This window comes from Felis catus, chromosome B1 (genome assembly GCF_018350175.1).
Source record: "Felis catus isolate Fca126 chromosome B1, F.catus_Fca126_mat1.0, whole genome shotgun sequence".
Taxonomy (NCBI): Eukaryota; Metazoa; Chordata; class Mammalia; order Carnivora; family Felidae; genus Felis; species Felis catus.
Genome location: NC_058371.1, coordinates 58675796 through 58699983, shown reverse-complemented (window position 1 = coordinate 58699983; position 24188 = coordinate 58675796). Strand labels below are relative to the sequence as shown.

Genomic DNA, 24188 nt, shown 5'->3' with positions numbered 1-24188 from the left:
TAATTCTGTCCATCTGTTGGCTGTGTAATAGATTCTGATTGTGTGTGTGTGTTTTTTTTTTTTATGTTTATTTATTTTGAGAGACAGAGTGCATATGAGTAGGGGAGGGGCAGAGAGAAGGGGAGAGAGAGAACCCCAAGCAGGCTCCATGCCATCAGTGCAGAGCCTGATACGGGGCTCAAACTCACAAACCGTGAGATCATGATCTGAGCTGAAATCAAGAGTTGGGCACTCAACCAACTGAGCCACCCAGGTGTCCCTCTGATTGTGGTTTTAATTTGTACTTCCTTGGTTGCCAAGGAGATTGAGCAATTTTTCATGCTAATTGGCTATTTAAAATTTTGTTTGAAGACCTATTTAAGTCATTTGCCTGTTTTTCTATTGATGTGCCTGAGAGATTTGTAAAAGTTCTTTATTTTCTATATATAAGTTTTTGTTGGTCATATTGTTAAAAATATCTCGTATTCTGTGGGTCCTGTTTCATTTTCTGTTATGGTCTATTTGGGCTGCTATAACAAAAGTACTATAGATTGGGTGGCTTGAGCAACAAATGTGGTTTTCAGTTCTGTGTATTGCTCACAGTTTTGGAGGCTGGAAAGTCCAAGAGCAAGGACAGACAGACTGGATGTCTGTTGAGGAGGGGCTGCTTCTGGTTCACAGTCTGCCATCTTTTTGTTGTGTCCTTGAGGGAACTCTCTGGAGTCTCTTTGTGAGGGCACTAATTCCATTCCTGAGTACCTTCATGACCTAATCACCTCCCAAAGGACCTACCTCCAAATAACATCAACTGGGGATTAACCATCAACATATAAATTTTGGTGGGTTACAGACATTCAGTCTGTAGCATTATGATGGACAAATTAAGAGCAAATGTTCTTGTAATGTCCTCTGTGTTGATCTTTTGCTTTATGGCTGATGCTTTTTGTGTCTTAAGAAAAATTTCCCTCCACTGAGGTTATGAATATATTTTCTTACATCATTTTGTAAGAGTTTTATTTGCCTTTCTCACTTGAGTCTATAATCACCTGAGTGGGGTGTGTGTGTGTGTGTGTGTGTGTGTGTGTGTGAATGGATTAGGGTGTATTTATTTTTTTTTGTCCATATACACAACCAGCTGTCCTAATGCCAGTTACTAAGAAAATCATTTTTTATCTATTCTTCTGTAGGGCTACCCCTAAGAATATATTAAGGTTCATATATAGGAGGATCTATTTCTTGACTCTTTGTTCTGTGTGAGTGGCTTTGTTTTGTTTTAGCTTTATGCCAAAAGCATTCTGTTTATAATGTTACTGTGATTAAAATGGTCTCAGTATCTGGTAAAGCATATACTCTCACTTTATTGTTAAGATTGTCTTGATTATTCTTGGGCCTTTTTATTTCCAGGTAAATTTTAGCATGATTTGTCATTAAAAAAAAAAAAAAAAAAAGCCTGTTGGGTTTGTAACAAGGTGCAAGAGCACCTGGCTCCAGAGTTTCCAAACAGACCAGGTTTGGCCACTCACTGCTGACATAATTCAGAGACAGACCAGTGATGGTGAAACAAGAAAGGAGTTTATTTCAGCGAGGCAACACTGGGAAGACAACGGACTAGCATTTCAAAGACTGTCTCCAAAGTGCTGAAAATACTTCTAGGTTTATATAAGGAAAATGTGGGGACAAAGGTTGGTGGGTATAAGCAGGTGGGCAGTAAAGGTCAGATCAGTCATTGCCTTCATGTCAATTATGAGGGGTCTTGCTGGTATCAGGGCAGTTGTTATTCCTTGAGGGGTAGTTTCAGTTCCCATCACAGGATGGTTTGCCCTTTGGGTCTTTTGTCTGAGTTGAAAGGTAAGCTAGAAAGAAGAACTTGCTAGAAAGTATAGACTAAGGTAAAATGGAGGTAAATCCTCAGGTTTTTGATTGGCATTTGAGTCTATAGATCAGTTTGAATCTAACTCATGAACATGGTATACTTCTCTGTATACTTGAGTCTTTTTAAATGTTTTCCAATGAGGTTTTAGTCATTCCTAGTGATTTTTGTGTTTGTTACACTCATTCCTGGATTTTCTTTTTTAATATTACTGCTATTTAATGCTGTTTTTATTTAATATTCTATTTGCTGGGGGCACCTGGCTGGCTCAGTCGGTTGAGTGTCCAACTTCGGCTTAAGTCATGATCTCACAGTTTGAGTTTGAACCCTTCCCCACCTCAGTTGGGCTCAATGCTGTCAGCACAGAGTCTGCTTTGGATCCTCTGTCTCCTTTTCTCTCTGCCCCTCCCTTGCTCATGCTCTCTCAAAAATAAACATTTTAAAAAATATATTCTGTCTGCTGGTATATTTTGAAATGTAGTTTTTTGAATATTGATTTTTAACTCTAATTGTAATGATTTATTTGTCCAGCTTTCTTTTTGAGAGAGAGAGAATGAATGGAGGGGCAAAGAGAGGGAGAGAGAGAATCCCATGCAGTCTCCTTGCTGTCAGTGCAGAACCCAACATGGGACCTGATCTCACAAACTGTGAGATCATGACCTGAGCCAAAATTAAGAGTCGTACACTTAACCAGCCAAACCATCCAGGCACCCCTGTGATGTCTTTTAAGATTATAGTCATACCATTGGCAAATAATGACCATGTTGTTTCTTGCTAATCTTTATAGTGTTCTCCTTTCCTTTCCCCTTGCTTGACTGCACTGGCTAGGACCTCTAGTCTCTAGTAAACTGTTGTATGGAAATAGTGATTGCCAGTGTCTTTTGTCTTGTTTTGATCCTGAAGTTTCACCATTAAGTATTCACCTCCAAATTTAAGTATGATGCTAATTTGGATTTTTGTGTTATCTCTCATTAGATTAAACAGGTTAACATCTATTCCTAGTTGATTTAAGAGTACACAATGTATGGGTGCCTGGGTGGCTCAGTCAGTTGAATGTCCGACTTTGGCTCAGGTCATGATCTTGCAGTTCGTGAGTTCAAGCCCCACGTCAGGCTCTGCTGACAGCTGAGCACCTGGAGCCTGCTTCGGATTCTGTGTCTCCCTCTCTTTCCGCCCCTTCCCCACTCATGCTCTGTCTCTCAAAAATGAATAAACGTCAAAAACAAATTTTTTTTAAAGAGTACACAATGTAAAATCATGATTGGTTGTTGAATTTGTCATTTTCCTTCCGTTTTTTGAGATGATTATTTGATTTATATCTCCTTTTTATCTATTAATAAACAGTTGATTTTCAGATGCTTAAATCAACTTGCATTCCTTGTATGGACTCAATTAGATCATTGATATTTTAGTGTATTCTTTCGGGTTTTTTTTTTTTTTAATGTACAAATTGCTGGATTTGGTTTACTTTTGTTTAGGATTTTTGCATCTGTTCATAACAGATTGCTGGTAGCTTTCCTTTCTCATACTGTTCTCATTTTGGTGTTAAGATTCTATTTCCCTTACAAAGTGAGTTGTAGATGATGGCCCCTTCTTCCAGTCTCTGAAGTGTTTATAAAAGGCGGGCATTATTTCTTCCTAAATATTGGTAGAATTTGCCAAAGAAACTCTAGGCTTAGAATTTTCTTTATAGGAAGGTTTTAAATTAATATTTCAAATTCTTTAGTAGTTAATAGCACTATTCTGATTTTGTTTCTTTCTAGATTAGTTTGGTAAGTTGTATTTTTTTTCAAAATTTACCTTCTTTTTAAAAAATTTAAAAAGGCATAAAGTCATTTGATTGCCTGCAGTTTCCATAGTCTTGTCTTCTTTTCCTTCCTGATCGTGGTTATTTGTGCTCTCATTGAGAGAGTTCTTCCCTCCTTTCCCCTTCCTTATCCTCTTTCCCATTTCACCTTATTAATCATTGTCACTGCAGATTCATCAGTCGTTAGTCTTTCCAATGAACTAGCTTTGCCTTTGTTGTGTTTTTCTATTTGTATTTTTCTGCTTTATTAATTTCTGATCATATTTCGTTCTGCTTTCTTTGGGTTTATTTTGCTGTATTTTTTCCCCCTAGCTTCTTGAAATAAGGTTAGCTTCTTAATTTTAAGCTTCTGTTCAGGTGAATACATTTAAAGCTCTAAATGTCTCTCCCAATACAATTTTTATCACCATGTCATATGCCTTCATTATCATTATCACAAATTAAAAATCATTTCTAACTTCCACAGTGATACCTATTTTGACTTACAGGTTATTTAGAAATATAGTTCATGATTTCCAAACATATGAGGAGTTTCTGGTTGTTTCAAATTGACTTAGAACATTGTTGTCAAAGAATATACATTGTGTCTTATCAGTGTATTGAAATTTTTTGAGGCTTGCATTGTGGCCCAGTAAAAAGTCTATTTTTGTCAGTGTTCCACCCATGCTATAGAAGAGTGTATAATGTGAAGTGTTTGGTTAATGTTTTTCTCTATGCGTCCATCAGGTAAAATTTGGTACTCTACCTTTGAAGTCTCTAGTTTCCCTATTGATTTTTCTCCTTGTTTATTTCTATAGGTATTTGACAGTGATGTATTAAAAATTTTCACCGTGTTTGTAGACTAATCTACCACTTGTCATTCTGTAAATTTTGCTCTATATACTTTGATTTCATGTTAGTAAGTTACATCTTCCTGGTGAATTGAACCACCTTACTTTGAAGTACCTCTATCTATTTCCAATTTTCTTTAAAATGTCCTTTGATATAATATAGCTCCCCGGATTTCTTTGGATTAGGGATCACATGCTCTATTCTTTTAATCCTTTTACTTTCAGCCTTTCTGCATTGGTATGTTTTAGCTGATACTCTCATAATTATATACTTGGCTTTAAAAAATCCAATTAGATAGTGTTTATCTTTTTTTTTTTTTAAGTTTATTTATTTTGAGAGAGAGAGAGAGAGCATGCACGAGTTGGGGAGGGGCAGAGAGAGAGGATCCCAAGCAGGCACTTCCAATGTAAGGTGTGGAACCCAACTAGGGGACTCGAACCAGGAACTGTGGTATCTTGACCTGGTTTAAAATCGAGTTAGATGCTTAACTGACTGAGCCACCCAAGTGGCCCATGCTTATGTTTTAATTGGAGCATTTTAGTATATTTACACTTAATATAATATTGTTATATTTGCATTTCAGTATTTCTAAAACTTAGAACTCTTAAAATAGTCGTTTATTCAGTCTTTGTACCAGTTTGTGTACATGCATGAAAATATTTGACACATTTCTTGAAAAGGAATTGCTTAGGCATTAAAATTATTGGCTGGTTTTGGTTCCGATTTTGAAAAAGTGATCATTGTATGATGTTTTCATGTTTTTAATCTTATGATACATTATTTGAGTAATCAGACAGCCATGTTGAGAACTGAAACGTTTATGTTTGTGAGGTTGAATATTGCAAAACCATTTTGTGTTTTTTGTTCATTTTCTGGTGTGTCATTTCTGAAGAATTTCCAGGTCCTCTTTCTTTTGTGTTGCAGTAACTTTGCAGCTATCTGTATAGCTTGAATTGATTGTCTTTCTTGAAAGCTTTGCTATCTCCCTCTCTCTTTTTTTTCCCCCTTTGATATTTTTGCTCAGGGAGGACAATTGACAATACAAGTTAAAGTTGAATGCCAATAGTGTGTCAAATGTAAATGTATAGCAGCTATATGTAATAGAATATACACTAAAGTTAATCTGACACTTCTGATAATAGTTTGAGGATTCAAGGATGTAATTTTTTGTTAACGTTTATCTCATAAGTGATTTATAAGCATTTCATTAAAAAGCATCTTATAGAAAATTTAGAACATATACAAAGGTACAGGGAAGAGATTATGTGCTTTTTGTTCTCAAGACTTAAATAATTATCAATTCATGGCTAATTTTGTTTTTTTACTACTTTCTATAATTTTGAAATAAATTGGAAACCTTATATTATTTTAGATAGATACACTGTGATAGAGTCTCACCCTGATCAAACTTTAGTCAGGCTCATTTGAATTCTCTTCCCAACCAAGTCTCAACTGTTGGTCTTATGTTGTCTGTTTTTGTATTGCTCAGTTTGGGCAGTAATCCTGTCAAGTTGGCTTAGTCAGAATCCTGTACCCTCAACACCCTGGAGTTCCACATCCCTCACTACCTTCCAGGTGATGTCCTATCACCCAGGGCTGCCTTCAGCCAGAATCCTGTTAGGTCTGCTTAGTGAGAATCTCTCTTATCCTAGGTGTTTCCTCTTAATAATTATTTTTCTATCCACTGAAAACCCCCACCCCTTCTCCTTGGTTGTGAATTCCCGCTTTTTCTTGTTATATTGGGAATTGAGCCAAATTCTGTATTGAGATCTTTTTTCCCCTTTTGCAGTAGTCTTGAATAAAATCTGTTTTTACCTGTTTTAACTATTACACAGTTAATGTATTTCATTATGTATCTCTAAAAGATAAGAATTCTTTTATAGGCTATTATTGAGGAGGTTTTAAGGGGATCTGTAGCTGATGGACAAGAAAGAATTCTTGAGATGTCTTAGGTGCAAAGAGGTTATTAAAGCATGAGGACCCTTGGGCAGGAAGAGCTGCACTGGGGTTGTGAGGAATGACTGATTATATATCTGGGAGTTGGGGCATTGGTAAAGGCCCCAAATCCCAAAAGGACTTTCATATGCTAAAGACACTGGAGGCTTTGCTATTGCTGAGCTCAAGTTATTTTTCCTTCTAGCAAAGCATTAACATAAGAACAATAGGAAGTTCCTGGAGGATTGTTTTACTCTGCCTATCTCAAGTATTTGTCAATGGGCTACAGGTTATAAAGAATTTATTTTATCTACATTTTCTTCTTGCCTTTGTTCTCCACATCACTGTGGAGGGGAGGGTGATGTTAGGGCTGCAGGAAACTGAGTCTGTAGGCTTCTGGAGATTGCCTTTTTTTCTTGTAAATCATTAAAATCATTGCAAATTGATGGAAACTTCTGTCCTGCTTGACTGTAATCTTTATCAGTTAACCATTTATTTTTCCTTTTCCTTTGTTCTTGGGCAGCCTGGAGTGCCTGAGGAATATCACATATATCCTACCTGGGGGTTGGGGCCGGGGTGGAAGGGTGGGGGGAAGGTGGTTAACTTGTGCTTTGCCCTCAGCTTCTTTGGCTCCCTCATCATTATTACATCTAAAATATAGTTGCTTAAAATCACATATCTTGCTTATTTCTCATTTCTTCAGTTGTTTCATAAAAATCTGTACTTTGAGATTGATTTATCTTTTAATACTTGTTTTTTTATTATTTAATTTTATTTTTTAAAAAATGTTTATTTATTTATTTCGAGGTGGGGGGGAGCGTTCAGGGGAGGACCACAGAGAGAGAGGAGAGAGAATCCCAAGCAGACTCCCATCAGTGCAGAGCCCTACATGGGGTCAGTCTCATAAGCCGTAGACCATGACCTGAGCCAAAATCAAGAGTTGGATGCTCAACTGACTGAGCCACCCACACACCTGTATTTTTTTTTTTTTTTTTAATTTTAGAGAAAGAGAAAGAGAAGCATGCAAGGGAGGAGAGGGGCAGAGGGAGAGAGAGGAAGAGAATTTTAAGCAGGTTCCACACTCAACGTGGAGTCCGCTGCAGGGCTTGATCTCAGAACCCTGGGATCGTGACCTGAGCCAAAATCAAGTGTTGGCTTTTCAACCAACTGAGCCACCCAGGCACCTATTGTTTTAATTCTGTATAGGTCTCCCCACTTCCCCCTTTTTTTTTTTTTTCTGACTATATTTTTCCTGGCTATAAATCTAATGTTGTAGATTTCTTGGATCATATATGTTAGAAGGGACTTAAAGATTGAACATTGTAGTACTATAGTCAAATATATATGTAGTTATATATGTATGGTTAGAATACTATAGTCATCTATTCTGCCTCCCTGATTTACACATCTCAGAGAGGTTGTGGTTTATCTAGAATCCCACATCAAGGCTGAGGTTAGAATTGAGGGTGCATTTGGGAGTAGAAATATCTTCCCCTTCTGAATTTTTAAGTTCATTTTTATGCTACCATTTTAGTGTGTTTATTCTTCAGAGGTTCCATCTGGAGCATTGTCCCCTTATGGAATCCCCCCCCCCCCAGTTGTGCCTTCGAATTCTTAAATTTGTCTTTTCTTCTCTTTCCACTTGAGCTCCATGCTAACTGTAATTCAGTTTCTTAAACTGACAATAACCGACTCTGTGTCAAAGTCCTCTTTTGCCACACCTTCCCATCTACTTTGTCCTTTTCTAAAGTACAGTTGAAAAGCACTTTAGCTTGAGTAGTCATTCTTTTAAGCAAAAGTGGCAGCCATGGATCTCTTAAGCATGAGATTTGATTACTTTTGAAAATTTTTTCAGCTTTCAGATTTATTATTAAAAAAGTAGTATAATTAAAAATTTCAGTAATAAGTAATATATTTGTCTAAAAAGTAAAACCGTGTGGATATATATATAGTAAAAACCAAATGTACCAGTAACCTCCCCCACTTCTATCTCTTTCCTTCCTCAGTAATAACAATTACTAAGAGTTTGGCGTGTCTCATTCTAGACTTAACACTATACAAATACAATTTCTCATTCTAGACTTCACTCTATACAAATACAGTTATGTGTTAGATATACATAAGTTTTGTTCTTTAAAAACAGTTGAGATTATATTTATGCTACAAAACTTTTACTTATGCAACATGGTCAATATATTTTATAGGGAAGGTATTCTTCCTCCTCTAGTTATTGCTAGCTAGTTATAATTTTCACTTTTCCTTTTAGACCAAGTTGTAAATCAGGAAAAACAAGAGAGTGCCTACAAATACCAGGAAAACTTACAGATAAATTTTCATTTTCTCTGAAAGGTGTAGAAGAATATCATAAAAACTAAGTTATTCATAAATGCTGTATAGCATATACATATGTATTTTTAAAGTCTTATAACAGTAGAATATACATACCAAAAGACCACGGAGGAAGAAACTTACATTGGTTAATTTAGTAAAGTCAGCTCTTTGTCAAAGCTTTCCTTGCTTAAAAAAAAAATCTAGGAGAATTTGAAAAATACACAAAACAAAAAAAGACCCACAGTCTTATGATAAATGTTAATAGTTGTAATCAGAATTAGATAGATATTCCTAGTGTAGTCTTTATTCTAGACTGTATGCCTTTCCCATATTCCTTTTTCCTAAATCTCAGGTAAGCTTTTATAAGAAGAGCTAGCTTTCTGAGGTTCACACTTTTTGAAATATAAAACTTTAACCCAATTTTAAAAAGGATCTTGAATAACTTAATGTACTGGACAAATAGAATTAGTCCCTTCTCTTTACTGCCAGCTGAGTCGTTCCTTTCCTTCTCTAATCCCATTTCTCATATAAATGTCTTGACTAGGAGTGGACCTTAAAGGTTGGCTCATTCAATACTTAGGAAAATAAATTTTACAGAACCTCTTCCTTGTGTGGAATTCTTCTCATCGACAGCACATGTTTATTTAGTGGCACTGCAGCAACATAGCTACTTCAGGAGAATCTCTTAGTCTAGAGGAATCACCTCAGAGAGAGCTGTAAAAATGTAAATTCATATTAAAAGAGCATCAGCTTTTTTATTTTGGAATGACAGTTTGAAATGAAGAGTTACTTTATTTCTGAATTCCATGAAAATTTTTAGCAGAGACAATTGGAATACATTTTGGAGACACATTTTACTAAAAGCCTTTTTTCGAAGCACAAATCTTTGTGAGGTACGAAAAGTAGGAAGAAAGAGAAAAATTCCTATCTAGTAAATCTTTTTGCATAGTTTCCACAAATAATAGCTAAGTTATTTAGTATGTTTCCTACTCAAAAGCTAGAATGTCTTATTAGCTAGTTCCTTGAAGGAAGGAAACAAGAGGCTGCTGGAGGGGATTAGTGAGATAAAACACTTCAGCTGTTCAGTTACTAAATTTTTAATCCACAATAGAGGTCTGTAGTACAGTTTAGATAATTAAGAATAGACTTTTAAAACAAAGTCTCTTGAAGGCTTTGGTATGTACATAAAAATCAGTACATTTATATTATAAAGTATTGCAATCTTACTAGTGTGTTTCTCTCATTTTTCTACATTAGAATTGAAAAGAGGCATTGTCTACATCCAGTATTTCCCTTTCACATCTCTTGTATTAAATATTTGGTTTCCCTTATATTTATTTTAAAATGAAAACGAAATAATGTTTCTATTGTTTTACTATAGTTGCCACTGATGTTCTAGAAGCTGCATGGTGAGAGCTTTAAAATTCTCAAACCAGTTTTGTCTGTTACACTTGGAGCTTAGTCATCATCATACGTAGCAGGACCTGATTAAGAAGGCTGTTCCGCCTCTAAGCCTTGCTAGATTGTAGCCACTAGCAACCAGGCTGCAATAATTTCCCTTTGATGACATCATCCACTGTGGAAGAACCCAGTTGCTTCAGCGAGTCGAACTACATACAGTTCTAACCCTCATCAAATATGGCATCTCCCTCGCCCGCTGGTGCAGGGGTGGAAAAAATGCCAGTGTTTTCTTAAGCTAGCGAGCTTTTCTTTTTCTTTTTCTTCTTCTTTATAAAAATTCTAATCATGGATGCTTCTTCCGATCCCTATTTGCCTTATGACGGGGGAGGAGACTGTATTCCCTTGAGGGAATTACATAAAAGAGGTAATACCATCCCCTTGCTGTGAATCCTCTGTTGGTATGTTTTGCATGTGGCTGGGTGGTTCTGTAGTTTAAACAGGTTTTGGAATGTCCTTTATATATTGTAGTGTGTTGTTTAGTTGCCCTGGAATGTTAGTAAGGAGCAAATGCAGCCTTCTGAATGGCTCTGTAGTCGTCCCTGATTGTTTTCTCTGTGCAGATTAGTACTGCTTCAGAGCACATCGGACTGGGACTCCGACTCCATCTTCTGTGTGAAAATCCTCTCTCTATTTAACTGCGAAAATGCATTAATCCGCTTTTATAGCTAACTGGAGTCATGTTAGCACCTAAAAAGTAATGTTTTTCTTCCCTTTGGAAAACTTATGTGTTTCCTTTAATTTACACAGAGAAATCGAGTGTGTGCCTGTGCACCTGTATGTTTCAGCTGCTGCCAGTTACCATGTAGATTTTGCCACAACAAAGTAAATTTATAGTAAAAGCTCTCTCTGCATTTTAGAACACCTTAAGATGGCAATAAATATGAACAAATTTTTATATATTAATATTTTTCATTTAATATATATTCCAGCTGATTAACAATAACTGCATTGTCTCCTACGGGTATTTTATAAAAATTGATATTATAAAAACATTTAGGGTATTGTTACACATCAGAAAATATAATAGTCACTAGTTTATAAAAACCAGAAAAGCACCCAGCATTCATGTAAATCTTTTGGTAGGCACTGCCTGGGTCTTCGTAAAACTGATTACATGTTAATAAAACTGTCGTTTAAATTTTTTTTTAAACTATTCTAAAATTAGACTGGTTGGTAGTAGTTGTTCTAGAAAAGAATTGAACCTTAAGAAAAATCTCTTAGCTAGATGATTTCATTTATGAGCCACATTAATTGGAATTACTGTATGAGATATTATAAGCTCATTATGGGTTAACCCAAACTTTTATTTATGAAGCAAATAAGGAAGTTATGATTTTCCTGAGCTTATTTCACCTGTTTTAGTTAAAATACAGTTTGTATTCTGGTAATACTTTCTTTTTTTTTAATAAGAAGTTCCATTAGGATTAGAAAATGTTAAGATATTCAACAAATACTTATTGGTTGTATTGTGTCAACTAGACACTATTTTAGGCTCTGAACAGTTGTAACATTGAATATATTGTAGTATTCTGTTAGTAAAAGCTAACTTTTTAGATTTTGAGAAAAACTATATGAAGATCATGTTAACATATGGTATACTTTCTCTTACAAAGTTGTTTTCCATAAAATTGTATACATATATATGTATACATATTTTAATTTGGGGGGGATATCTGAAAGCATAAAAAAGAAAATAAAAATTTCTCAATCCTACCACCCAGAAGTTCCCCCTCCCACCCCCCCCCCCCCCAATTTTTAATGTGTTCATAAACTCTCCTTTTTCCTATGTTTTTGTCATCCCTCTTCTGGTAAGGATTTCTTTAAACAGGAAGCAATGTGAATGAATGGTGACTGTTCAAATGTCACGGTATTTGCTAATCAGTAATTAAACTGTAAAACAAGACAAACTGTGTTTTCTCTGAGCTATTACAACATCTGTTTGCTGATGATGATAAACCAGAAAACCTGGGCTTGGGAAATCTAAATTCCCAGTGTTAAGCTTGACAGTCTTTGACTGAACTTATGATGGACTTCATCTCTGTATGAGATATGCAAATAATAAGAAATTAGCCAAAGCTTATGTGAGAGTAAAGCATGGTTATTGATGTGGTTGTTGCTAAAAACATAAGCTTTTTGTTTCTCTTCTATTTTCATATATAGTCTTTTAGGAATCTTGCTTAAGGTCTAAATCAGGCACCCTCTTGTCAGCCCAGATAGGTTCCTTATCCCTTGATGAGACTTGCTCTAATAAGCCAGTGTTGTTTGAAAGTAACATTGTTCAGTCAGTTATTAGGCTCACTTGACTATACTGTGGCATCCTGATATTTATGGATAAGAGGTTATTTGTTTTCCTATAATTTATGACCTATTGTAGCCATGGGTCAACACAAAGGAACTGGAGATGTAGAAACAGGCAGCTAGCATAAATGAAGAAAACTGAATTAGCTTTCCTGTGAAGACAAAATTACAATGACTAGAAATATCTCTTGGGGCGCCTGGGTGGCTCAGTCGGTTAAGCGTCCGACTTCATTCAGCTCAGGTCACTATCTCGCGCACCGTGAGTTCGAGCCCTGCTTGGGGCTCTGGGCTGATGGCTCAGAGCCTGGAGCCTGCTTCGGATTCTGTGTCTCCCTCTCTCTCTGCCCCTCCCCCGTTCATGCTCTGTCTTCTCTGTCTCAAAAATAAAAAAAAGTTAAAAAAAATTTTTTTTAAATAAAAAAAAAAGAAATATCTCTTTAGGCTGATAAAGAATGAAGAGGCAGATAATCAAAATATAACATTGTGAAGGATATTAATAAAGTAAACATGAATCTGTAACTGAATCTCTGAGTTCTAGAGTTAGGGATTACCTTTGTGGAGTAAATAAAATTCAGTTCTACTTTTCAAGGTGAGATGGTAACTGATGAAGCTTCCTACTTAAGTTGGTAATATAGAGACTGGAAATGTAAGTAGATTAAACATAGAATTAACATATTGTTGATAGATTAGAAATTAAGATGGCATTTTAGAAATAGCCATTTTTAAGATAAATTTCCTATACAGAAAATTTCCCATACAGTAACTATCAAGTTTTTTCATAAAATGTCTCTTCTATTTTTATCAGGAAAAAAAAAATAAAAAATTTGGTTCATTTGAATTGTTAGTTTTTCAATACTTTGACCTTTTCTTTTTCTTTTTTAAAAATATTTATTTTTGAGAGGGGGGGTGAGAGGGTACAAGAGGGGAGGGGCAGAGAGAGAGAGAAAATCAAAAGCAGGCTCCCAGCTGTCAGCACAGAGCCCGTCGGGGGGCTCAAACTCATGAACTGTGAGATCATGACCTGAGCCTGTCGGATGCTTCACTGTCTGAGCCCCCCAGGCGCCCCAATACTTTGACTTTTTCTTAATTTGTTCATGAAGTCTAAGTAGTTTGCTGAGTTGAATTCTTCTCTGAAATCTACCAGGCCTTCTGGATTTTATCTTTTGGGCCTTGAGCCTCCATTTACTCTATGAGGGACCTTTAAAACTTATTTGAATATTAATTGTTTCATTCAATTATTTATTGAGTTCTTGTGTATATATATAGCACTACCAGGTGCTGTGGAGAATGATGGTGGTAGTAATAGTAATATTAATAATAGCTAATACTTAGTATAGAATTTTCTGTTTGCCACATACTTTTGTAGGTGCTTTAGGTATATCAGTTCATTCACATGTAACAAATTCTTTAATCCTCATCACAGACTTGTCACTCAGGTACTGTTATAATCCCCATTTTCCTGTTGACAAGACTGAGGTAAAGAAATAAGAAAGAGAAGTCAGGATTCAATCCAGATAGTTTGGTTCGTACTCTCAAATATGAGGAAATATTGCTTCTCACTATGTATATCCCTGTAATACTTGCCATTTGGAGCCTGGCATGGTCATAAGAAAACTTCCCAAGTTTAAAAACAAAGAAACAAACCCCAAGGAAATTAATGCATTTCTAGTGAATGGTATAAAGTACATGGTTTGTGGGATTTTAGGGCAAGAAGAGATAAGTCTGTTTTGACAAGTGCTATCAAAGTAGGCCAAGTTTTCAGGTACCCATGAGAATTTGATACAACATTCCTAGTAGAGAGGATAGAATGAATAAATGCTCTAATGGGTATAAATTGCCTAGTATGTTGTTCCCTGATAAGCTTTGTTTTATCAGTGGGTCAGTAAAGGGGGTAGTATAGCTAGGCAGAAGAGTGCCAGAGCCTCGGAGAGCTTGAATGCCAGACTAATAATAATCTTAAAGCTCCAAGAGTGGGGCCTAAAATAAAAATTGGGGGGCCTTAGTTTCTACCTGAAATTATTTCTTGATATTCATTAGCTCAGAAATGTATTTGAGTAAGGCTTTTTGTTACTTTTATATATACTATTATGATATATGAGTTTGATCATTTTTATTTCCTCCAAAAAGTATCATTAGTTAGCTGTTTTTACACATTATTTGGAATTCCAGGTGTTAGATGGTATTTTTACTGCCCTGGGGCTCTTTGTAAAATGATTTTAGGATCCAGATCCTTACAATACTTCCATTACTTCTTTTAGCCAACTAGAAAATTAAATCTCTTCCTACAAATTAATTCATCTAATAAGTGTAAGTTAAAAGAACAAATATTCTTTATCTGATGTCAGAAACTCTTTGTATTCTAAAACAACAGTATAAAAACAAAGCCTATCTTTTTTTTTCTTTTAAAGTCTATTTATTTATTTTGAGAGTGAGCACCCGAGCAGAGGAGCGGGGGAGGGGCAGAGAGAGAAGGGGAGAGAGAATGCCAAGCACTTTCCGAGGCTCAAACTCTTGAACTCCCCGAACCAGGAGATCATGACCTAAGCCAAAATCAAGAGTCAGACGCTTAACCAACTGAGCCACCCAGGTGCCCCAAAAGAAAGCCTAATCTTTAAATTTATTTTGCTTACAGTATCTGAATTTAAAACCTTCAATAAAATCTGGTTCATATTACTATCTTTAGCTCTATTTTCTAAAAATAACTGACACTTTAATATCTTGTGGCTTGTCATTAAGTCAGAAATGCTTTGTGTGTCAAGATTTCAAAATGTGAGCAGATCTCCTGCCACATAGATTAGGTTTATAATTTTGGCTATTTTCCTGGCATTGAGGTCTCTGCTTTGTGCCTACACAAAGCCACAGGAGACTGGTGGTTTAAGTTATATTAAAAAAAATTTTTTTAATAAACATGTTTAATTTGTAAGTTTTTGTAGTCCATTACAACCTTAATTAAATCAAAAAGATTAATTTTCTGTTTACTCGTCTTGCCATTTAAGAAAGCAGATTTCATAAATCTTTTTATTTATGTAATGTACAAATTATCTTACACTCATAGGTAATAAATGAACATGGAATTTGTTTCCAATTATACATTTGTCTTAATATCCACTTTATCATCTCTACGTAAGGATGTGACTTTTTACTTTGGGATGACAATGGAACAGAGGAGAAAACAGTGAATTGGGTAATGGATTCAGCATTGCTGCTTACTCTGTTCAGCTTTAGAATTTTTTTTTAATTTTTTTTTTTAATGTTTATTTATTTTTGAGACAGAGGGAGACAGAGCATGAACAGGGGAGGATCAGAGAGAGAGAGGGAGACACAGAATCTGAAACAGGCTCCAGGCTCTGAGCTGTCAGCACAGAGCCCGACATGGGCTCAAACTCACTGACTGCAAGATCATGACCTGAGCCGAAGTTGGACGCCTAACCGACTGAGTCACCCAGGGACCCCTAGAATTTGGTTTTAATTACCAAATCTTTGTAGTTTAAATAGATCACAAATAAATATGACTGTGGATGGCAGAACAGATATCAAGAGCATATACTTTATTCATTTATCTAGCAGGCATTTAATTGACCAACTACTAAGAACTTAGTACTGTGCTTGCCATTACCTTTTTAATCTTTCATGTGGGAGTCTGCTAACATTCTGGAACTTCCACTATCAACTTACATTTACTTTCCCCTCCCTCACCAGGATGACCATTTCTTATCAGTAGGGTCACAGAGGGAAGGAAAAAAAAAGTACAATGAGGACTAGACTTCCTGTACTTAATATACAGAAGAAACTGGATAGTCAGAATATGTAGAATTTTGGATTTCTGCTGCCTTCTTTCATAATTAATAAAAAGTGTGTATGTTTTGTTTGTATGATAGGACAGTAGTCTGCATTATGACTATAAATGCCAGGGATGACAGCTCCCACATCTTTGAGATTGACTCTAGAGATAATGATAGTCTTAGTAAATAAATATATGCCTACTTTTTCATCCAAAACTATTATTTGGCTATTCCCCTTTGAGAAGAGACTTAGGCTACTGACCATGTGTGACTGAAATTTACTGTTAAGCTCAGTTTCAGGTGTAATTTTATTAACGTCTGTATTTTAGTTCAGTGTTTGTCAAATTGCACATATGTGGTCATGAAATCAACTGCGTTGTGACCAGTAAAAGAAAAGGAAAATAGTAAAGTATGATTGTATTTGTTTTCCACAAAGTAAGTATACTAAACTTTGGTTTTACTTGGGAACACTTCTCACTATGTCAGTGAGAGATGTTTCTTGCTGTGGGCCACAGTAAAAAAAGTTTGAAGACCAGTTTCTAAGTATATACCAGGAGAGGCAGTTAGCTCTCCCTGGGGTAAAGGTAGGCTTCCTAAGGCCTTAAAATGAATCTGGAGCAACCTGACAATGAGAATGGGATGTGTTATTGTCGTAGACCCCTGCTAAAGCATAGGGACATGAGTGGTGGTAGCAGAGAAGTGCCCATGATTGCTATTGCAACAGTTTTTCATTTCAGCATTTTAAGTACTACAGGACAAGTTGTCTGTAACCAGAGACAAAGAGGGATAAAAATGGTGAAGGGTAGGATTGTATTGTCTGAAAGCAAAGTGCAACGTACATAAGTGTTTTGGGAGAAGGCACTACCTAAGAGTCGTTAACCTCCTCAGAAGTGTGTCCACATTATCTTATACATATGCAGTCAAACTAACCATACAACTATTTTTAGGCAGTGTTACATAGTGGTAAGAAATGCCTTTGGAATCAAACTGCTTAAATTTGAATCCCTGTTAACTACTTAGTATGTGTTTGACCTTAGGTATATCCTTTAACTTTCTGTTTTGTTTTTTAAAAATTTTTTTTTTTAATGTTTATTTTTGAGACAGAGAAAGACAGAGCATGAACGGGGGAGGGGCAGAGAGAGAGGGAGACACAGAATCGGAAGTGGGCTCCAGGCTCTGAGCCATCAGCCCAGAGCCTGACGCGGGGCTCGAACTCACGGACCGCGAGATCGTGACCTGAGCTGAAGTCGGACGCTCAACCGACTGAGCCACCCAGGCGCCCCTCTGTTTTGTTTTTTTAATTTATGAAATGGAGTATTACCTATTTCATGGGGTTGTTGTGAGGATTAAATGAGCTAATATGTGTAAAGTGCCAAGAACAATGTCCAATGTGCCAAGAACAATGTAAATATTGTTTTGTTGTTGTTAGATACCAGGTATATAACAGCGTCTCGCTTCTAGGTGGGAAGGATTTTTTTTAATTCTGATGTAGTCTAGTTTATCTGTTACTTCTTCTGTCACTTGGGCTTGGGTGTTTTATTTGCAAAGCCACTGATTGCCTAACCCAAGGTTACCAGCATTTACTTCTATGTTTTCTTTTAAGAGTTTTATAGTTTTAGCTCTTACATTTAGGCCTATGATCTGTTTTGAGTTAATTTTTATATATGGTGTGAGGGAACAGGTCCAGCTTTATTATTCTTTTGTATGTGGATAGCCAGTTGTCCTAGCATCATTTATTGAAAAAAGACTAGTAACTTTTTTTACTTAGATTTCAGATATTAGTAAATGAATTTTTGTTTACATAGGTATGTATGAATGTTTTTATATAACTGTTTATAGAAGCATGTTTCATAATAACCAAAAGGAAGAAACAATCTAAAGGTCCATCAGTGGATTAATGGATAAATAAAATGAGGTATATCCATACGATGCAATACTAATAATTAGTAATGAAGTACAGATACATGCTGCAACATGGATGAACCTTGAAAACATTATGCTAAATGAAAGAACCCAAGTACAAAAGACTACATATTGTACGATTCCATTTATATGAAATGCCAAATAGGCAAATCCATGTAGACAGAAAGTATATTAGTGGTTGCTAAGGGCTTAGGGGTAGAAAAGATTGGAGAGGGACTGCTAATGGGGTATACAGAGGGATGTATGGATTTTAAAAAGTTCTGCATCTGGGGAAAAAATAAACAAGACAAGGAACTTCTCTTCTCAATAAAGTTATTTTTGCAAGAAAACTGCAACCCAGTTAACAGTTTATTGATTGGAGAATCTTTCCTGTTTACTGAGGTGTTTAGTGTTGATCCATGAAATATTGTTGGTGATATTTGAATAACAAAATGCCCATTTCATGGAAAGTTTGGTTATTGACCATAGATTGATTTTAGAAATTTGTTTCTGTGTCCATACCAGCGGGGCATGGTGAATTAAGTTACCTATTAAATCTACAGGATTTTTGCCCAATATATAATTGTAGAAGAGCTTATTGTTGAAGTTTGTAAGACATTTTCCCCCCTTCTTTGTCATTTTGTCAATCTTTGGGTTAAGAATATTGCCACATGAGTAATGCAGATGAGTAATATAATGCAGCATGATGAAGTTTTAAATGCCAGAATATTTGAGCAGAAACAATAGCTCATGTTTATTGATTTTTTTGTTTGTCAGATATATTATTAGATATTTTACATGATTTATCTCCAGTTTACACATAATACCCTAAAAGCAGGTGAAAAAACCCACCTCTAAGAGGTTAGTAAGCAAGTTGTGCAGGGTTATATAGCTAATAGATGACGGAGCTGGACTATGACTGTAGGTCTTTCTGATCTACAAGTGCATTAAAGTCACAGTGCATAAAGGTCATGGAATTTCTCTACTGGGTCACTCTGAAAAGCAGGCAGTCTTTTCTTCAGTCTTTTTGCTGTTGTTTTTCAGCCATTATGTAGTAGAAGGGTAATCATTGGTATCTGGTAGCCAGACCTCCAGAAAAGTTTTTCAATTTTTTTCTTAAATTTGGGAGCTACCACTTTCAGATTATACTTTGTTACAATACAAGTAGCAGGAACTATCCTATATCCTTCTGAAGTTAAGTCATTGAAATTAATAGACTCCCAATGTTTTTGTAGCACTCTGCTCAAGATTTACATTTCCAGGAGATAGAGTTGATTAGTCTAACTTAGATCTAGGGAGGGGAAGAAGACACCTTGACTGATGCTGTCACCAAGACTGCATGCAATGAGGAATAGAAGTTTCCTAAAAATAATTGGGTTCTGTTACAGAAAGAAAGGAAAGGGGTTTCCAGGTCAATAAGGGACCATTATACAAATAATAATCCTAATCTGAGGACAGCTACTGGTTAATGTGGTTATTTTAAGTTTGGAGACACAGCTGGTCATTGATTTGAATATCTGGGCATGCAGCTAGGGAAAAATGTTAAGAACAAGAGAAAAGTTAAAAATTTAAAAATTAATTGGGAAAGAGGATGACTGATTAGGCTCACATGTTTACTGTATGTTCTGTTTGTAATGCCAACTAACCTGGAGGTTTAAATTACACTATGTCACAAGTATAGTAATTTGAAGTATATTAAAAATGATGTGCATATGCATTTAATGATATGAGATAGTTTTGGGTAAGTATGGTAAGTAATAAAGAGCTTATAACTAAGTGTGGCTAGTATGATGTCATCTATATTTTTTCTTTATAGGAAAATGTTAAAAGGTTAAGAAAGTGGCCAGTTTAACTATTACAACTCTTGTTTACTCGACTTCCTCTCCTTGCTTCCCCAGCAAACCTCTGTCATCATGTAGGATTGGTTCTTCATCTGTTCTTTTCTCAGTCCATGTCTTATTGCAGAAACTCTAAGCCTTTAGAAACCCAGAAACCTATCATAACTCAAAGATACTTTAAAATTTTTTCCTTTTCTCTGGATTTTAAAAGCCTAAATTTGAAACTGAAAAGCCACAGTAGTGACTCTTGTTTTCTAAGCCCTGTTGTGTATTTCTTTTCCTGTGTATTTCTTTCCCTGTTGTGTATTTCTTTTCTTTTTCATTCTTTTCCAAATGTCTCGCTGAGTTGGTAGAAGAAAAATATGTGGAGACGACAAGGAAATAGTGTTGGGTAAGGAACCTTGATTAGTGTTTTCAAAAGGTATTCTGGTGCACCCCTACTACAGTCTTCACAGGCAAGTAAATGCAAGCAGTATATACTTTGAGAAATGGGAAGTCCAGGGTAAATGATGTCATTTTGTGTTAATAAAATGCAACTCTAAGAAGAGCTTTTACTGAGTTCAAAGAAAGGCATTATCAGGGTAATGTGGCCTGACCACCTTTATTTCATCCCATAAATCTCTTTGTCTTATAGATTCCTTTTGAGATATCAGCTTTAGGAAAGCCATATAGTAATTTCCTAATTAGCCAACCCTGTAAGTATTATTTTAGGAAAGGGAGAGATGTAATTTATACACACACACACACACACACACATTATATTCATGTAAGTATGTACTTTAATTTGCACAAGATATATGCTTCACTCATGTGTAAGATGAAATTGAGAGGTAAAGCTGGGTCACATAAGCTGTTGCTTATAAAAATTTTATTAGCATACATAATTTATTTGTATTTGTCTCATTTTAATATATGTAAGTTAAACTTTATAAACAAATCTAGGTTGCAGTGAACTGTATAAAAAGAAATGCTGTGTTAGGAATATTTAGGAGCGTCTGGGTGGCCCAGTAAGTTAAGTGTCCGACTCTTGATTTTGGCTCAGGTCGTGCTCTCACGGTTTGTAAGTTCAAGCCCCATCATATTGGGCTCTGTGATGACAGCATGGAACCTGCTGGGATTCATTCTTTCTCTCCCTCTTCCTCTCTCCCTCTCTCCCTCCCCCCCACCTCTTCCCCCCCCCCCCAACCTGGTTAAAACAGGCATGTGCACTCTCTCTCTCAAAATAAACAAACTTGGGGCCCCCCTAGTGGTGCAGTTGGTTAAGCATACAATTTCGGCTCAGGTCATGATCTCACATTTATGAGTTTGAGCCCCACATTGGGCTCCATGCTGACAATGCAGAGCCTGCTTGAGATTCATTCATTCATTCATTCATTTTCTCTCCCTCTCTTTCTCTCTCTCTGTCTGTCTTTCTCTCTCTCCCTCCCCCTGCCCCTCCCTCACTCATGCTTTCTCTCCTGAAATAAATTATAAATAAATAAATAAATAAATAAACAAACAAACAAACAAACTTAAAAAAAAGAGAAAGCAATACCATTCACAAATACATCTTAAAAACAAAAAACCCCAGGAATAAATTTAACCAAGGAGGTAAAAGACCTGTATTCTGAAAACTATAAGACACTAAAGAAAGAAATTGAAGAAACTCAAATACATGGAAAGATATGCAGTGCTCATGGATTCATGTGTTCATGGAAGACTCAATATTGTCAAAATGTCTAGACTACCCAAAGCAATCTACAGATCCAATGCAATCCCTATCAAAATAACAATAGTATTTTTCACAGAAGTAGGACAAATAACCCTGAAATTAGTATGGAACCACAAAAGACCGCTAATAGCCAAAGCAATCTTGAGAAAGAACAACAAAGCTAGAGGTTTGAAATCCCAGATTTCAAATTATCGTACAAAGCTTGTTCTTGATCTTAGTGGAAAAGCTTTCAGCTTTTCATCATTGAGTATGATGTTAGCTTTGGTTTTGTCCTATCTAGTCTTTATTAGACTGTAGTGTGTTCCCTCTGTACCCACTTTGTTGAGAGTTTTTATCATAAACGAATGTTGAATTTTGTGAAATGCTTTTTCTGCATTTGTTGAGATGATCATATGATTTTTATCAGTTTTGTTAATGTGGTATATTACTTTAATTTGTGGATATTGAACCATCTTTGCATCCCTGGAGTAAGGTCTACTTAATCATGGTGTGTCATGCTTTTAATATATGTTTGGTTTGGTAATATTTTGTTGATTTTATTCATCTATGTTCACCAGGGATGTTGGTCTGTAATTTTCTTGCTTTGTAGTGTTTTTGCCTGGCTTTGATACCAGGATAATGCAGGCCTAACAGAATGGAAACACTGAAAGCTTTCCTTCCTTTTCTGTGTTTCAGAATAGTTTGAGAAGGATAGGCATTAATTCTTCTTTAAACTCTTATTTAACTTTTCTTGGATTTTATTTAGTAATCCTTTTGCAATTATAAACCTTTTTTTAGTATTTAAAATATATTTTAATGAAAACACTTTCACACTATCTTTAAAAATAATTTTTTTAATGGTTTTTTTTTTTTTTTTTTTTTTTTTGAGAGAGATAGAGTGTGAGCAGGGAAGGGACAAAGCGAGAGAGGGAGAAACAGACTCTGAAGCAGGTTCCAGGCTCTGAGCTGTCAGCACAGACCCTGATATAGGGCTCAAACTCACAAACCATGAGATCATGACAAACCATAAGTCAGACCCTTAAGCAATGGAGCCACCCAGGCGCCCCTTACACTTTCTTTAAGTAAAAATGATTTATGTTTTTAAAAATGAAATTGCTCTGGCATTAGGACTTGACTGCTTCCTGATCTATAGGGTTTAGATGCCACCACATTACTAATTCCCCAGTGTTCTTGAGGCATGTGTCAAACGTGTCCTCCTCTGCTGGAAGTCCTTGTGGCAACCTCAGGGACTTGATTCTTATCAAATGTTTAACCACTTTCAGTTTTGCATTACCTGAAGGGCTAGTGTTATGAACTTGAGGAATATGTGCTTTTTCTAACCCAAGCATCTTTAGTATATCTTTTTCCCAATATGGACATCTTTTTCTACTTTTTAGTCTGGTAACAATATGCAGCTTATGAGGGTGCTATAGATTCCCGCCATATTTTTCATTATCTGAAGGTGAAGGCTGAAACACTTTATCTGGAATTCTTGACTTGGTACATGTGTGACGAATCCAGTCTGTATAAATGAGAGACTCCACACCCTTCGTCACAGTTTGTAGTTTGTCTGAGGGCCTCTGAACTTTTGAGCTCAAAATCCCTGCCATGAGTGTGATGACTGCTCTCCTCAGAGATATGAGAAATAGGGGACAGATCTGTGGGGCAAATGTGTCTTGGAAATGGAGACGACCCCACCTCTGTAGTTAAAAAACGAAGGGAAGCAGAGCAGAGGACAGACCACCAAGTGCAACACTCCACAATTACAAACTCTAAATTAAAAAAAAAAAAATGCTGATTTCACATTCAGTGTGATGTCTTTCAATTTTCGGTAATAGCCCTGTGTAATGAGTAAGAGGACAAAAGGAGAGAAATTAAAGCCAGATTGAAATGTCTGCCTTTCTTTTCCTGGAGATTCCATTTAATTAACTTGACCAGAGCCAAAGAAATATTCTAGTCATTGCTGTCTGAGCCAAAAGTTTTTATTTTACTTTTATACAAAATCTATCTTTGTTACCATCTACGCCAATTTGATAGCAGGAGTCACAAGAATGACCCAGACTTTTTTTAGAAATAATTCAGAGGGGAAACTGACTCTGTTTCTGTGGGCTCCCCCAAAACCAAAATACCAGTCGGTACTTCTGCCTATAATCTGCTTTTTTCCAAACACCATTGCTCTGTTATGTAGAAGCAAATAGAGGTGAAGGGACAGACTGACCTACAAACAGCCTGTTGGGCACACAAACTGCTCTGGCTAATTCTCATGCTAACATGTTCTGTAGCAGCCTCAATTCTAAGGGACACTACCTAAAAACCCCAAAGCACAACACTTTGGTTCACAAGGTCCCGTGGTTTAAAGTTTTATTTCTGGTTTTCAGATATTTTGAATTGCTGCATAGTTTTGTAAATTAGATGTCAGAGTAGTTTCTGCAGATTGACTGTTTGAAAATCATTAAAGACAAGA

The 24188-nt window shown here is 36.0% G+C and overlaps 1 protein-coding gene and 1 pseudogene across 4 annotated transcripts in view; one reads left to right on the top strand and one right to left on the bottom strand.

Annotated features, from left to right (window-relative positions):
• Positions 1 to 24188, top strand: part of CLCN3 (chloride voltage-gated channel 3) — a 97236-nt gene that overhangs the window by 29641 nt on the left and 43407 nt on the right. The window contains exon 1 of one of the 4 annotated variants that reach the window (XM_011281581.4): positions 10293 to 10578. The exons of 2 other annotated variants lie outside the window; for them this stretch is intronic. In XM_011281581.4, coding sequence (XP_011279883.1) covers positions 10500 to 10578 — 79 coding nt within the window. In that variant the 5' untranslated portion in view covers positions 10293 to 10499. Of the gene's footprint in view, positions 1 to 10292; positions 10579 to 24188 lie in introns of those variants that run through there. One more of the 4 variants, XM_011281583.4, reaches the window with a different exon arrangement.
• On the bottom strand, positions 22849 to 23423 carry LOC123384880 (annotated as a pseudogene).